Genomic DNA, 17,231 nt, shown 5'->3' on the forward strand with positions numbered 1-17,231 from the left:
CACACCCTCCTCTGCACAAAGCCATACTGCCTTTTGCTAATAAATCCATATTTTCCCAAAGGTGATTAAAGCCTATCCTTAAGAACCTTCTCCAATAATTTCCCTACCACTGATGTCAGGCTCACCAGCCTGTAATTTCCCAGATTATCCCTGTTGCCGTTCTTAAACAAAGAAACAACATTGGCTATCCTCCTGTCCCTGGCTCCTCGTCTGTGAGTAAAGAGGATACAATGATTTCATACAAGGTCCTAACAATTTCCTCATCATTCTAGGTTAGATTCTATCAGGTCTTGATGACTAGTCTATCTTAATGCTTTTCAAAACTCCCAACATCTCCTTTTTGATATCAACATGCCCCTAAGATATCAACATACCCCTCTCTGCACTCATCATCCACCAAATCCTTCTCCTTTGTGAATACTGATGCAAAGCATTTGCTAAGGATCTCACCCACTTCCTCCGGCTCCACGCATAAATTCCCTCTTTTGTTCCTCAATGAACCTAATCTTTCCCTGGCCACCATTTTGCTCCATAATAAAATGTCAGGTAAGTGAATGAGTGCATAGAGTCGATTGGGGAGGGGTGATCAGTCAGGGCCTGCAAAGGAATCAGCGGGGCTTCATTGGCGACACATGGATTCAGTTTAACAATTATTGAGTTACAGGAGCTGTTAGCTGATTTGTTTGAAAGACTGGTTTGTGATGCAGAGTGACACCAATAATGCAGATTCAATCCTGTACCAGCTGAAGTTACAATGAAGGTCCTGCTTTCTTAACCTGACCCCTCATCAAAGGTGTAGTGAACGTCAGGTGAAATTCCCCACTAGTCCACTCTTTTCATGATACAGCAGCCTTATGGGCCTCTCGGACGATGGCAACTTTTTAATCTCTAACTTTTCCTGGATAACTGTTAAGCTCGACTGACTTGGCAGTTTGTGACGTTTCTAACTTTAAACAGACTTTTTCTAAGGGCCCCAGATGTAGGAGAATTGTCCATTGCAAACTTCAATTTCCTAGACAATTTCCAAGGAGTCGGCTGTATCAGGGGCTCCACATGGTTCTGATCTGACTCTCTGTAGAGACAAAAAAAACTGCAGATGCTGGAATCCAAACTAGACAGGCAGAAGAACACAGCAAGCCAGGCAGCTTAAGGAGATGGCACGGATTATACGCAAAAGGTTGACTCTTCCACCTCCTGATGCTGCCTGGTTTGCTGTGTTCTTCCAGCCTCTTGTTTGTCTACTGATCTGACTGTCTGGCAATTGGGATATCCAGGTCCTAATCTGAGTGCCTTTTCTGCTGAGACACATGGTTCATCCTTCAGAAATGACTGGAAGTGTCTGTAGACCTGCACAGAAAGGAGGATTGGTGGCAGCATTCTACCCAAGGTATACAGGTCTTATCATCTTTATTATAACTAGCAGCATCTCTTTGATATTCTATTCCATGTTTACTTAAACCATCATTGATCTCTAGGTCACTTCAAACTTCCTAACTCCTGCAAAGTTCTACCAATAAAAACATTGCCAGCCTCGATAGTATTTGAGCAGGGAGAAAGAGTTCCAGATATCCACCACACTTGGTGTGATAAAGGCCTTCCTGACTCCACTCCTGAATGACACAGAGCATCATCCATGCAGGGACTTTGTTACTCAGGCAGGAACTTCGATCGAAGCAGACAAGAAACCAGAAACAGAATATTTAATGGAGCATTATCCACATGAACTATAAATAGCACTGGACTATTTCTGGATTCTGTTTGTTGAACATAAAATCCCTGGTTATTCTGAAGTGAAAAAGTGTGAACATTTAAAGAATTTCCTAGAAACTACAGCCGGATAATATTTTTTGTCGGAATGATTTCACAAATAAAGATAAGAACTATAATGGGTAGGCATGCACAAAGATAGTATATATTCACTGAAGGCTGGCAGCATGGGTTCACAAAAGGGAAACGATGTTTAACAAATCTGCACAGTTCTACTAACATCCATTATTAACAAAAAGGACAGAAGTTTTTATTTAGCAGTTAATGGCTCGTGATGGTGCTATTGGAAGTGATGTGAGGATTGAAGAAAAAACATGTTTCCTTTAAAAACTGGCTAGAGTGAATGGCAGGTATAAATGATTACCTTTCAGGCCTGAAAAAGATGTGAATAGTGCATCCTAAAAACAGTTGCCTTGTGATTTCAAGTATTTTTAAAATACAACATGATTTGGACAAAATTATATTCAGCAAAATCTCCGAAGTGAAAACGCCTTCAAATGAAAACCACGTCAGAGAACGTTGGTAACTGGTAGCAAATGGAGTTCATTGTGGTTAAAGGCTACACAATTATTGTGCAGTTTTGTTAGTGAGGATTTGTCATTAGGAAAGAAAACACCAATAAACTTTGGAAATCTTCAGCATTGTGCTTGCCTATTAAAATGGCCAGAAATATGGAAAAATAAGCAGACACACTCTCCCAGCATTCAACAGGGATATAGGTCAGAGACAGAAATAAACAGATAGATCGGCAGAGCTTTCTTGCGGGAAGACTCTCCAGTTCAAGTGCAGGAAATTATTTTCCTCATGACCATATAAAATCACAGGACACAATTCAATTACAGTGATATTTCAATAGTATAACGCACTGGTCAGATCCCACCTAAAAAGTGTGCACTAGAATTAATATTATAGGCTCTGAGTTGATACTAAGAAATAATGATGAGTCAAGGCATCAGGAATTTTATTAATGAAGGTAAGGCTGTAGAATTTATCTTGTTTCTTTTGAACGAAAAGACTGAAGTAATCAAAATTGATTTTTGCAAACCAGCCATCCACCAATTTGCTAAGACTGGAGTGACCTCAACAGGGTGGGATGAATTCCCACACCACTGAGGTTATTATGAAGAACTCACCACCTGTCTCTAATAAGGGAGAGCCCTTTGGTCCTCTGGGATTAAGCAATTTTGCCTTTATTCTGGGATAATATGTCAGAGAAGAGCAAAATCAGTAGTATAAACAGCAAAGATGGTTGGACCCATCTCTCATCAGAGATTGTTTGAGGATACAGTGAGAAGATGGCTAGATGGAAGTGATCCATCAGAGGGGTGGTGTCTTGGATTCATATTTTCCGTGTCTCCACAATTTTCTACATCCTGTTTGGAATACATGCTGAAGTTAGAAACTTCAACAGAGTAAGTGTACAAAAAAATGTCAGGACTGAACAGAAGGTTCTGTGTTAATAGTTGGCTTACACTCGCCGTGTAAAATTCAGTGAAAACCACGAAGTGTGCATGCTGGGGGGAAATCTCAGCCACAACCAACTAAAGTATGGATGGATCTAGTAAAAGTGGCTCAAAGGCAAGTTTTTGAAAACTGCAAACCCCCGGTAGTAGCTCAGTGGAAAATATATTTCAAACTTTTATCGTTTGTCAGGAACTAGCTTCCAGAGTACAGTTTGAATATTTTTGAAATTACATGGAACTTGCAATTGTCTGGCAAAGCCTTCATCTGTATTAGTGTGATATAAAAACAGAGGGGTGTGGTGAGTTGAAAGAGTCAGGAAGCTCTCTGCTGTAATCATGGTAGTGTTTTTCTTCAAATGGATCCTCCCCAGATTCAAGGCTGTGCCAATCCATTATCTGTAATTTATTTCTAACCACCAGGTTGTATTAAATAAGGTCAAAAAACAAAACAAACTACTTTCCTCCCCCAATTTAAATATAACACACTCTCTCCTGTTCAGTGGGATTTCTTCTCATATCTATCTACACTTTCATACTCATCAAATGGATTAATTCCTGCACAGCATGACAGGAATGATTTTACTGTGTACCATTTTGAGCCTGCTTTATTCTGTTCAAGACTCTTATTTCTGGCTACACATTTAAGGAGGAATCTGATATTACTCTGCACTCTGCCAGCACTACTTAAAGTCCATTCCATACCACAATAAATACAGATGAATTGCAGTCAAAGGTGCAGTGCTCACAATTTCTTTTATGTACTGGGACATTTGCACTAGGTTTGTCTGTTTGAAGGGTAAAATATAAAAGCGGTTTTATCTGTCCCATTGTACAGATAAACAACTCAGGAAATGAGGCCATTCATCCCCTCAAGCCCGCTCTTACATTCAATTAGATTGGGGTTGATTTATGCCTCAGTTTTACTTCCCTGACTTTGCTCCACGTCTTGTGATAGGTTCAGCCTCAACACAAAGACTCAGTGAACACCAGTGCCCTGATCAGGTTCACCCCTCTAAGATGTCCCACTGTAGGTGGAAAGGACACCATGTGGGAAGGTGATTACAGTATTACCAACACTATGGCAGTGGACAGCTAGCCTCAAGTTAACCATTCTGTGTTAAATTAAGTCTTCTCAGAGGAAATATTTTGCTGAGCAAAAGTGAACATTTATAAGAAGAGAGCAAATCTTACCTCAAAAAATTCTCCAGGTCATCATGGCTACAGGTAGACCAGGATAGGTCACTTGGATTTTTTCCCTTGACCCATTCACCAGACATGATGTGGAAATGTTCAGCACATGAGGCGTGATCAGTGTCATGGCTCATACCCATGCTGTCCAAGAGAGAGTGACGATCATTCGGGTGGGGGGGGGGGGCGAGGCAGAAAGAGTGAAAGGAGGAAGACAGCAAACAGAGGAGGTACAGAGATCAAGGTCAGGAAAGCAAGTGAAGGGGGCAGACAGAAAGAAAGAGATGCAGTCGGATAGAAAGTGACAGGTGGAGACAGCAAGAGATGGGAGGTGGGTGTAGAGGGGGCAGGGTGAGAGGGTGGCATGGAGGAAAGGGACACCAGGAGTGAGCAGGGACATGGAGCGAGGGGTGCAGTGAGTGAAGGAAGCAGGACCAAGAAAAAAGCGCAGAGTGAAAGAAAGAGTGTACGCAGGCAATAATGAGATTTTGGGAGGCAAAGAAAAATGAGTATGTAAGTAAGGGAGCAAAACCAATAACAATTTGTCCAAATCTTAAACTGGCAGATGTGCCACAAAATTATGCACCATGACTTTTCCTGCAATGTACCATTATAAAACGTGAACTGTAATTAGGATCTAATTTACAGTAACATAGCTATAAATTGCTAGCCAGTAAATCTGGAAAACATCTGCTTTAAATGACAATATGTTACAGAAACACAATCTTAGCTGTGGCTCTGAAACTCATATGAATGTGCGCATTGAGTGACTCTCACTGTAATTATGGCATTCCTCTTAATTTCTTACATCAATTTACTCCAATGATATGCACACATATGGAGCAGATTGAATCTTGGCTCCCTCACCTCAGGGGCCAATGTTTCATCCTGAGCTCATACGAAGCCCCAACCGGTTAGCTGAGAACTGGTGAGCTGATTCATAGCACACTGATAGGAGTGGCAGATTAGCTAGCAGCTTGCAGCAAAGACATTAAACTGAATAGTCTGCATCAGTATTCACTCTCTGCCTCAAATGAAACATCTCGAGAATTGGGATGTGGTGGAGGCTGGTACAATTGCAACAATTAAGAGGCATTTGGATGGGTATATGAATAGGAAGGGTTTGGAGAGATATGGGCTGGGTGCTGGCAGGTGGGACTAGATTGGGTTGGGATATCTGGTCGGCATGGACAGGTTGGACCAAAAGGTCTGTTTCCATGCTGTGACTATGACTATGACTCTAATTCCAGGAGCAACATCGTCACTAACTAACAGAACTAAGAAAAGCCTTTTCAAATACAAAAGCTAACAAAAATAATTGCTGCAAGACAATATTCATAAGTCACAGCAGAATGTCTCCATTTTCACATTGTTGTTTGGGGTACCTTAATTTGTATTCATTAAAACTCAGTCAAACCATTCTTGACACAATCAATCAGAAAACTGGGGAGGGTCCAGACCGATGTGGATTCCGCTCCAAGATTTCTACTCTCTGCTCCACTGCAGTTACAACACTGGCATCTACACAAATATCCTGTACACAAATCCAACCCAGCCAATTACTGCCATAGCAGTTTACTCTTCATTATCAATAAATTGATGGAAGTGCTACCAACAGTACCATCAAGCAGCACTTGCTCAGCAATAATCTGTTCAGTTATGGCCAGCCCAGTTTGGGTTCCACCAAGGCTACTCAGGTCCTGACCTCATTACAGCTTTGATTCAAATATGGAAAAAGAGGCGAGGTGAGAGTGACTGTTCTTGACTTCAAGGCTGCATTTGACTGAATGTCAACAAGCCCAAACAATGTAAAAAATTATAACTCAGGGGGCAAACTCTCCAGTGGTTGGAGTCATACATGGCACAAAGGAAGATGGTATGATTGATGAAGGTCAGTCATCTCAGCTCCAGGACATCTCTGCAGGTGCTCCTCAGTATAGTGTCCTAGGCCAAACTGTTTCATGAATGACCTTCATAAGGTCCAAAGTGAGGATGCTCACCAAGAATTGCACAATTTTCAGCACAAATCATGACCCCTCAGATATTCTGAAGTCCATATTCAAACGCAAAAAATCAGGACAAATCCAGGCTTGAGCTAAAAATTGGCAAATGTCACACAAATGCCTGATAATGACCATTTCAATAAGAGAGTATCTAACCATTACCCATGATATTCAATGGTGCTAACATCATTGAATCTCTACTGTCCAGATACTGGAGGTTATCATTGATCAGAAACTGAACTAGACCTACCATATCGGATCTGCTCTTGGTAGTTCTTATAAATGACTTGGATAAACAAGGGGAAGGGTGGGTTAGTAGGTTTGCCAAAGAGACAAAGGTTGTGGTGTTGTACATAGTGCCGAGGGCTGTTGCAGGATGCAGAGCTGGGCTGAGAAGTGGCAGATGGAGTTCAATCTAGAAAAATGCACATGATTTACTTTGGAAGGTCAAATTTAAATGCTAATACAGGATTAAAGACAGGATTCTTGGCACTTCGGAGGAACAGCGGGGTCTTGGGGTCCACATACATAAATCCCTCAAAGTTGCCACCCAAGTTGATAGGGTTGTTAACATGGTTTTCATTGACAGGGGGATTGAGTTGAAGAGCTGAGAGGTTTTGCTGCAGATGTATAAAATCCTGATCAGATCACACTTGGAATATTGTATCCAGTTCTGGTCACCTCATTATAAGAAGGATGTAGATGCTTTAGAGAGGGTGCAGAGGAGATTTATCAGAATGCTGCCTGGATTAGAGGGCATGTCTTATGAAGAGAGATTGAGTGAGCTAGGACTTTTCACACTGGAGAGAAGAAGAACAGAAGTGACTTGATAGAGGTGTAACAAGGTAATAAGAGGCATAGATAGAGTAGATAGAGACTTTTCCCCAGGGCAGAAATGGCTGTCATGAGGGGTCATAATTTTAAGGTGATTGGAGGAAGATATAGGGGAGATGTCAGAGGTAGGTTCTTTATGTCGAGACTGGTGGCTGTGTGGAATGCACTGCCAGTGATGGTAATTGAGTCAGAGACATTAAGGATATTTAAGCTACTGCTGGACAAGCACATAGATGGCAGTAAATTGCAGGGTGTGTAGATTAGGTTGATCTTAGATTATTCCTGATGAAGGGCTTTTGCCCCAGATGTCCATTTTACTGCTCCTCGGATGCTGCCTGAACTGCTGTGCTCTTCCAGCACCACTAATCCAGAATGATCTTAGGTTAAGATAAATGCTCAGCACAACATTGTGGCTGAAGGACCTGTACTGTGCTGTACTGTTCTATGTTCTATTTAATACAGTGGTTATAAGATGGATATTGGGACAAAATTGTAGCTACAAGAGCTACTCCTTTTCTGAGGTACTTTCAGTGTTGGAATTGATTTCCTCCAATGCTAGGAGCAGTAATTGCTGTTTGATAAGCTATTGCACTGTTTTGGGACTTTGGGGGGAAAAAAATCAAAACAACGGAATCTTAACAAAGAAGGAAGGGAGACAAAGAGAGTGACCACAAGGTGGGACATGAATCAATCGAGAAAGAAACCGATGTGGGGAGATCACAGCAGGGACGCAGCTAAGTGGCTAGTTTTTTTTTAATGAATCTACAATACTGAGGAGAATGGGTTCTTTTTGATTACATGTTTTTATTGAGATCTGTCTCTTGATTAAACTTTAAAAATATACAACATAGGTACTGTGTTAGCCTGCAGCAGTGTTTTTAGAGCAGTAAGACTGTGCTATTTTCTGGGTCTGTGTTGTTAAGGTGCAAATGTTGCAAAGTTGGTGTGTTAAAATTGTAAAATGGGGGAAGCATTGCGTGGTCATTTTTTTTGGTGCTTAGAATTAAAATGGATGTATGAAAAGCAGCTTAAAGTACAGGTGCAAAGAAAGCGCTCAAATTGAAACATTTTGTATCGAACAGCCAAGCAGCATTTTTATCAAAACAAAACGATTTTTCAAATTTCTCCAATCAATTTAAACCAAGCACTTAGCTACCAATAACCTACTGAATTTAAATCAGATGGTTTTGACAACCTAGAACCAATCTGATTGTAAAAATATTGATAGATCATCAAAGGTATAAAAGATGAGGGCATTTGGTAAATGGTGAGAGCAAACGATCATCTGCCAAGAGATAACAACTTTCAGCTCTCAGGGAAAGCACCATCTAATTAATAAAGGGACTATGGCACTCTTAGCTAACTTTCCAGACAGTAGAATTCACAGAGAGAACATTTCTGACACCAGAATTCGACAGAGACAGATATTCCTGATGCAAGAATATGAAGGAGGTGGTGTTCCTCAGAGAAGGTCAATGGAGAAGACACAGAAAGGTCTGGAAGACATGACCTGGCTATAATTTTGAGAGACTAAAGTTTATTGTTTTTTTTATATAAGTGGGACCAGTATTAATTCAAACAGCATAGTATTAGGATTTGATTTTATTAGGGAACAGTTAGCAGTTAGATGGGAATTGTTTGGTTTGTTAGTGGTTCTGTTAATTTGTTCACTGTTTGAGTTAGATAAATAATTGTTACTTCTTGATTAAAGTGTGAGTGAAAGGATTTCATTTCATTTAACCACTCCTTTAAAACAGACCGGGGGCAGGGAGGTGAGGGGTAGGTTACACCTCTTTTATCAGACTAGGAGGTGAGGAGAGGCGATCCTCTCTGGACGTTTCAGATTTAATTATCAGAGCGTGGGCAAATCTCCACTTTATAACAGCAAAGATGGCCTTTAGTAGAGTGATATGCTCTTCTTGTCAGAGTGGGAGATTAGAAAGAGCTTCCATGTTACTGATGATTACGTCTGCAGGAAGGGTGCTTGGTTGCAAATCCTGTCGGATCGCATGGATCGGTTGGAGTGGCAGTTAAAGGCAATGAGGAAGTTATAGAAAGTAGGGGATGGCAATTGCAGAAAGGGAGATAAACTGAAGATATAGTCAGGTAGATGGGTGACCTCCAGGAAAGGTAGGAGAGGGAGGCAGGTAGTGCAGGAGTTTCCTGTGGCTATCCTTAACTCAAGCAAATATGCTGTTTTGGAAAACATAGAGGGTGATAGACTCAGGGGAATGTAAAACTAACAGGGTAAGGAATAGAAAGATATAGCAGATGAATGTGTGTCTGAGGAGCTGACATAGGAATGAAGGCTTCACATGTTTGGATAATTGGAATCTCTTCTGGTGTAGAAATGACTTCTATAAGAAGAATGGATTGCACCTGAATTGGAAGGGGACTAATATACTTGCAAGGAGACTTGTTACAGCTGCTCAGGAGGATTTAAACTTTTAAGGGGATGGTGGCTTTCAGAGAGATAGTGAGGAAAAAGAGCAGTCTAAGACTGATACAGTCATAGCAGGCAGGAACAACGCAGAGAATGAAGTAGGACTTTTAAAATAAACTGCATTTAATTCAACGCAAGAGATCTAACAGTTATGGCAGATGAACTGAGGGCATAGTTGGAAACATGGGACTCAGGAATGGACAGGACTGACAGCTTAATGTTCCAGGGTGTAGATGCCATAGAAAGGGGAGCAAGAAGGGAGGGAGAGTGGTATTTTTGGTTAAGGATAGCATTACTGCTGTACTTAGGGAGAATACCTAAGGTTACAGCGGGATATAGATAAGTTGCAGAGCTGGGCAGAAAGGTGGCAAATGGAGTTCAATGTAGCTAAGTGTGAAATGATTCACTTTAGTAAGAGTAACAAGATGATGGAGTACTGGGCTAATGGTCAGATACTTGGTAGTGTGGATGAGCAGAGGGATCTTGGTGTCCATGTACACAGATCTCTGAAAGTTGCCACCCAGGTAAATAGTGCTGTGAAGAAGGCATATGGCGTACTGGTATTTTATTGATAGAGGAATTGAGTTCCGGAGTCCTGAGGTCATATTGCAGTTGTATAAGACTCTGGTGCGGCTGCATCTGGAGTATTGTGTGCAGTTTTGGTCGCCATACTATAGGAAGGATGTGGAGGCACTGGAACGGGTGCAGAGGAGGTTTACCAGGATGTTGCCTGGTATGGTAGGAAGATCGTATGAGGAAAGGCTGAGGCACTTGGGGCTGTTTTCATTGGACAAAAGAAGGTTTAGGGGTGACTTGATAGAGGGGTACAAGATGATTAGGGGTTTAGATAGGGTTGACCATGAGAACCTTTTTCCACGTATGGAGTCAGCTATTACGAGAGGGCATATCTTTAAATTAAGGGGAGGTAGGTATAGGACTGATGTTAGGGGTAGATTCTTTACTCAGCAAGTCGTGAGTTCATGGAATGCCGTCCAGTAGCAGTGGTGGACTCTCCCTCTTTATGGGCATTTAAACGGGCATTGGATAGGCATATGGAGGATAGTGGGCTAGTGTAGGTTAGGTGGGCTTGGGTCGGCGCAACATCGAGGGCCGAAGGGCCTGTACTGCACTGTATTTTTCTATGTTCTATGTTCTACTCCCAGTATCCTCCCTAAGTACAGCAGTAATGCTATCCTTAGGAAGGTCATTTGGGTGGAACTGATAAATAAGAAAGGGATGGTCATCTTATTAGGATTGTATTATAGACCTCCCCAATAATTCAGCAGCAAATTGACAACCAAAATGGTAGGGGATCTCAGTTATCTGTGAGAACAACAGGGTTGTTATGGTAAGGAATTTTAATTTTCCAACGTAGACTAAGCCTGCCTTAGTGTTAAGGGCTTGGATGGAGAAACATTTGTTAAGTTTGTATAAGAAAATTTTCTGATTCAGTATGTGGATGTACCTACTGAAGAAGGTGCAAAACTTAACCTATTCTTGGAAATGAGGCAGGGCAGGTGACTGAGGTGTCAGTGGAGGAACACTTTGGGGCCAGCGATCATAATTTTACTTGTTTTAACACAGCGATGGAAAAGGATAGACCAGATTTAAAAGTTAAAGTTTTAAATTGAAGAAAGACCAATTTTGATGGTATTAGGCAAGAATTTTCACAAGTTGATTAGGGCCAAATGTTTACAGATAAAGGGACGTCTGGAAAATAGAAAGCCTTCAAAAATGAGATAATGAGAGTCCAGGGACAGTATATTCCTGTGAGGGTGAAAGGCGAGGCTGGTCGTTGTAGAGAATATTGGATGATGAGAAAAATTGGCCAAGAAAAAGAAGGAAGCATGTGACAGGTATAGACAACAGAGATTGAGTGAATCCTAAAATCTGATTGAAGATTTGTAGCTCGGGTATCCGTTGTTGTGGTTCTGCTCGCCGAGCTGGAAGTTTTTGCTGCAAACGTTTCGTTCCCTGGCTAGGGAACATCATCAGTGCTGTTGGAGCCTCGTGTGAAGCGCTGCTGAATCTGGGGGTGTTGTTACTTTCAGGTTTCATTCTTTGTTGGTCCGCTTTGGTTAGGAAGAGGAACATCTATACAAGGTATTCGCCAAAAACGGATACCCAAGCAACTTTATCACCAGATGCCTAAGAGATAGACCACGGAACGAGGACATGCCACAACCAAAAGGACTAGCCACTCTACCATACGTCAGGAGCGTCTCAGAACTGACAGCCAGACTACTGCGACCCTTAGGACTCATAACAGCACACAAGCCAACATCCACGCTCAGACAACAACTCACTAGAACAAAGGACCCAATACCCAGCATGAGCCAAACTAACGTAGTTTACAAAATACCATGCAAGGACTGCACAAAACACTATATAGGACAAACAGGAAGACAGCTAACAATCCGCATCCATGAACATCAGCTAGCCACAAAACGACACGACCAGCTATCTCTAGTAGCCATACACTCAGACAACCAGCAACATGAATTTGACTGGGAAAACACCACTATCATAGGACAAGCCAGACAGAAAACAGCCAGAGAATTCCTAGAAGCATGGCATTCATCCCCAAACTCCATCAACAGACACATCGACCTGGACCCCACATACAAATCACTGCAGCTGAAACTGACACCCGGAAGCGGCAAGAACAAACCACTATAAATACCGGAAGAAACATCAAAGCAGCGCTTCACACGAGGCTCCAACAGCACTGATGATGTTCCCTAGCCAGGGAACGAAACGTTTGCAGCAAAAACTTCCAGCTCGGCGAGCAGAACCACAACAATTGAGTGAATCCCTATAACAGTATAAAGGCAGTTGGAATATAATTAAGAGGGCAAAAAGGGGACATTGCAAACAGGGTTAAGGAGAATCCAAAGGAATTCTACAAGTACATTAAGGACAAATAATTAACTAGAGAGAGAACAAGGCCCCTCAAAAATCAGAGCTGAAAATGTTTTGCTGGAAAAGCGCAGCAGGTCAGGCAGCATCCAAGGAGCAGGAGAATCAACATTTCGGGCATGAGCCCTTCTTTAGGAATGCCCGAAACGTCGATTCTCCTGCTCCTTGGATGCTGCCTGACCTGCTGCGCTTTTCCAGCTACACATTTTCAGCTCTGATTTTCAGCATCTGCAGTTCTCACTTTTTCCCTCAAAAATCATCAAGGCTGCCTATTTGTGGAGATGGGTGAGATACTAAACAAGTATTTTGCATCAGTGTTGACTGTCAAGGAGGATATGGAACATATAGAACATGGGGAAATAAATAGTGACATCTTGAAAATGTCCATATTGCAGACATAAAATGCATAAAGGTGGATAAATCCCCAGGACCTGGTCAGGTGTATCTTCAAACTCTATGGGAAGCTAGGGAAGTGATTGTTGGGCCCCTTGCTGAGATATTTACATCATCAATTGCCACATGTGAGAGCTGCAAGACTGAAGGTTGACCAACCTGGTGCCACTATTTAAGGAAGGTGGTCAGGAAAAGCCAGGGAACTATAGATTGGCGAACCTGACATCAGAGGTGGGCATGTTGTTGGTGGGCTTTGTACACGGGAAATCATGTCTCACTGTCTTGACTGAGTTTTTTTTAAGAAGTAAGGAAGAGGATTCATGAGGCAGAGCAGTAATTGTCATCTATATGGACTGCAATAAGGCGTTTAACAACGTTCTTCGTAGACTGGTCAGCAAGGTTAGATCACACAGAATATAGAGAGAACTAGCCATTTGGACACAGAGCTGGCTTAAAGGTTGAAGGTAGAGAGTGGTGGTGGAGGGTTGCTTTTCAGACTGGAAGCATGTGACCAGCAGTGTGCCATAAGGATTAGTGCTGGGTCCACTGTTTTTTTCATTTATATCAAGGACTTGAATATGAACATAAGGTTAGCAAGTCTGCAGAAGACACCAAAATTGGAGATGTAGTGGACAGTTACCTTAGATTACAATGAAATCTTGATCAAATGTGTACCAGAGTTTACTGGATCTACACCAACTCGCCACTGCCCAGACTAACCCTCATCTCTGTGACATCCTGGAGACTCATTATTTGGATGAGGAGGTCGAGATCATCAAGCAACTTGGGGACTACATCACCAACCTGAAGCATCTGAGAGCTCCTGAGAATGGGATGGGAGAGTACCTGTTTGACAGCAGGACTGGAGGACAGCAGTTAGGGGTAAGAAGTACTGTCTCACTCTCTAGCTTAGAATGAATGTATGGTAAAGAAATAAATGGATGTGCTGGGTCATGTGGTAATAAATATCTTGACATTGCCCTGAATTTCAAAAATAAAAAAAAGGCAGCACAGTGGCTCAGTGCTTAGCACCACCGCCACACAGCCAGGGACTGTGGGTTCAATTCCAGCCTTGGACAACTGTCTGTGTGGAGTTTGCACATTCTCCCTATGTCTGCGGGGGTTTCCTCCGGGTGCTCTAGTTTCCTCCCACCATCCAAAGATGTGCAGGTCAGGTGAATTGGCCATCCTAAATTGTCCATAGTATTAGGTGCATTAGTCAGAGGGAAATGGGTCTGGGTGGGTTACTCTTTGGAGGGTCAATGTGGACTTGTTGGGCCGATGGGCCTGTTTCCACACTGTAGGGAATCTAATCTAATCTAAATGGGCCAATGGGCCATGGAGTGACAGATGGACTTTAATTTAGATAAATGTGAGGTGCTGCATTTTGGAAAGGCAAATCAAGGCAGTACTTATACACTTAATGGTAAGGTCCTCGGGAGTGTTGCTGAACAAAGAGACCTTGGAGTGCAGGTTCATAGTTCCTTGAAAGTGGAGTCGCAAGAAGATAGGATTAGTGAAGGAGGTGTTTGCTATGCTTTCCTTTATTGGTCAGAGTATTGAGTATAGGAGTAGGGAGGTGATGTTGTTGCTGTACATGACATTGGCTTGGCCACTTTGGAATATTGCGTGCAATTCTGGTCTCCCTCCCATCGGAAGGATGTTGTAAAATTTGAAAGGATTCAGAAAAGCTTTACAAGGATGTTGCCAGGGTTGGAGAGTTTGAGCCAAACAGAGAGTTGAACAGGCTGGGGCTGTTTTCCCTGGAGTATCAGAGGCTGTGGGGTGACTTTATAGAGGTTTACATAATCATGAGGGGTGTTGATAGGGTAAATAGGCAAGGTTGTTTCCCCAGGGTGAGGGAATCCAAAACTGGAGGGCATTGGTTTAAGTGAGATGGGAAAGACATAAAAGGGTCCGAAGAGACAACTTTTTCACGAAAAGGATGGTGCGTATATGGAATGAGCTGCCAGAGGAAGTGGTGGAGGCTGGTATAATTACAACATTTAAAAGGCATCTGGATGGGTGTATGAATAGGAAGCGCTTAGAGGGATATGGGCCAAATGCTGGCGAATGGGATTAGATTTATATTAGCATGGATAAGTTGAACTGAAGGATCTGTTTCCGTGTTGTACATCTCTGTAACTCTATGACTCTAATTATTAATTCTATTTGATAACACCTATTAATTCTCCAAAGCTCCATCACAGCTCATAAGGCAGTACTCAGAGTGTGATGGAATTCTCACCACTTGCCCGAATAAGTGGCAGCTCCAACAAAATTCCAGAAGCTTGACACAATCCAGGGCAAAGCATCACAAGTATAGACACTCAGTTCCTATCCCACCGATGCTCAGTAAGCAGCAGTGTAGACTATCTGCAAGATGCACTGCAAAAATTCACCAAAGGTCCTTCAACAACCGGCCAAACCCACCACATCCACCTACAGATACGTGGGAACTCAGTACCTGCAACTTCTCCTTCACACCACTCATCATCATGACTTTTAAATATATCGCGGTTCATTCGTGCAGATAAATTCCTGGAATTCCTTCCCTCATGGCATTCTGGGTCTGTGTATAGCACTGCATTTCAAGTAACTCGCTACTACCTTCTCAAGGGCAAGTAGAGACGAGCAATAAATGCTGGCCCAGATCCCAGGACTGAATAAATAATAAAAGAAAGGGGAGCTATGGGTGACTGTCTGACAACTCCCCATAATATCGGTACCTAGGGTGGTTATAATGGAGAACAAAGAGATGGCAGTCAAACTAAATGAATACTTTGGTCTGTCTTCACAAGGGAGAACACAAAAAAAATCCCAAAAATGTTGGGGAACGCAGAGTCTAGTGAGAGAGAGAGACACTGAAGAACTCAGTATTAGGATAGAAATGGTGTTGGGAAATTTGATAGCATTAGAAGTTGATAAATCCCCAGAGCCCAATAATCTGCATCATAGTCTTAAGAAAGTGCCCCGAGAAATAATGGGTGTACTGGTGGTTATGTTTTAAGATTCTATATGCTCTGAAGCAGTTCACATGGATTGTAAGATAGCTAATGTAACCTAACTATTCAAAAAAGGTAGACAGAAGACAAGAAATTACAGACCAGTTAGCCTGACATTGGTAGTAGGAAAATTGCTAAGGTGCATTATAAACCATTTAATAACAGAGCACTTGGAAAATAACAAGACCAGACAGAGCCAGCATGAATTAATGAAAGGAAAATCATGCTTGACAAAGCTACTACATTATTTTAAGGATGTAACTTCTGGAATTGATAAGCAGAGCCCACTTTCAAAAGACTTTTGATAAAAAGCACATAAAAGATTGGCATGTAAAATTAAAGTGCATGTCATTGGAGAAAGTGTACTGAAATAGACAGAACACTTGGCAAACAGGAGACAAAAGATAGGATTGTGAGAATAAGGAATTCTTTTGCAACTGTAAATGGTGCTGGTGAGACCATATTTGAAGTTTTGTGAGCATTAGTTCAGGTGTGAAGAACATCAGGTCAGCCACAATCCTATTTTATGCTGGAGCAGGCTCAAGTGGCCAAAAGGCCGACTCCTGTTCTTATTTCTTATGATCTTGGGAATAAACAGGTCATTTTCTAAGTGACAGACAGTGGCCAGTACGGTATGGCAGCGGTCAGGGCATGGACCCCAACTATTCACAATCTGCATAAATGATTTAGTTGAGGGGACTAAATCTAATATCTCCATATTTGCAAATGATTCAAAGCAGGTGGGAGGGTGAGCTGCACGGAGAATGCAGAGATGCTTCAGTGTGATTTGTACAAGTTAAGTGAGTGGCTAAATGCTTGGTAGATGAAGTACAATGTAAATAAATGTGAGGTTATCCACTTTGGTAATAAAAGCAAGAAAGCAGATTATTATCTTACAGTGATAGATTGGGAAAGGGGAAAGTGAACTGACACCAGGGTCCATCAATTGCTGCAAGTAAACATGCAGGTGTAGTCGGTGGTGTTGACTTTCAGAGTGAAAGGATTAGAGTACAAGAGCAAGAATGTCTTGCCACAGTTGTACAGGATCTTGGTAAGACAACATCTGGAGTAGTGTGTTCAGTCTGGTCGCCTTATCTAAGGAAGGATGTTCTGGTTTACAAAGGTTTACCAAACTGAACCCTGTGGTGGCAGCGACTGATATATGGAGAGAGACTGGATCAGTTAGAACTACATTCACTATAGATTAAAAGAATGA

The 17,231-nt window shown here is 42.0% G+C and overlaps 1 protein-coding gene across 2 annotated transcripts in view; it reads right to left on the minus strand.

The window, feature by feature from the left end:
• Positions 1 to 17,231, minus strand: part of adamts17 (ADAM metallopeptidase with thrombospondin type 1 motif, 17) — a 692,427-nt gene that overhangs the window by 389,886 nt on the left and 285,310 nt on the right. Inside the window, exon 9 of one of the 2 annotated variants that reach the window (XM_060853373.1) lies at positions 4,422 to 4,562. The exons of the other annotated variant lie outside the window; for it this stretch is intronic. Within the exon in view, the coding sequence (XP_060709356.1) occupies positions 4,422 to 4,562 (141 nt within the window). The remainder of the gene's footprint in view (positions 1 to 4,421; positions 4,563 to 17,231) is intronic. 2 annotated transcript variants of the gene reach the window in all.

The sequence above is a fragment of the Hemiscyllium ocellatum genome, chromosome 39, assembly GCF_020745735.1.
Source record: "Hemiscyllium ocellatum isolate sHemOce1 chromosome 39, sHemOce1.pat.X.cur, whole genome shotgun sequence".
NCBI classification, from domain to species: Eukaryota; Metazoa; Chordata; class Chondrichthyes; order Orectolobiformes; family Hemiscylliidae; genus Hemiscyllium; species Hemiscyllium ocellatum.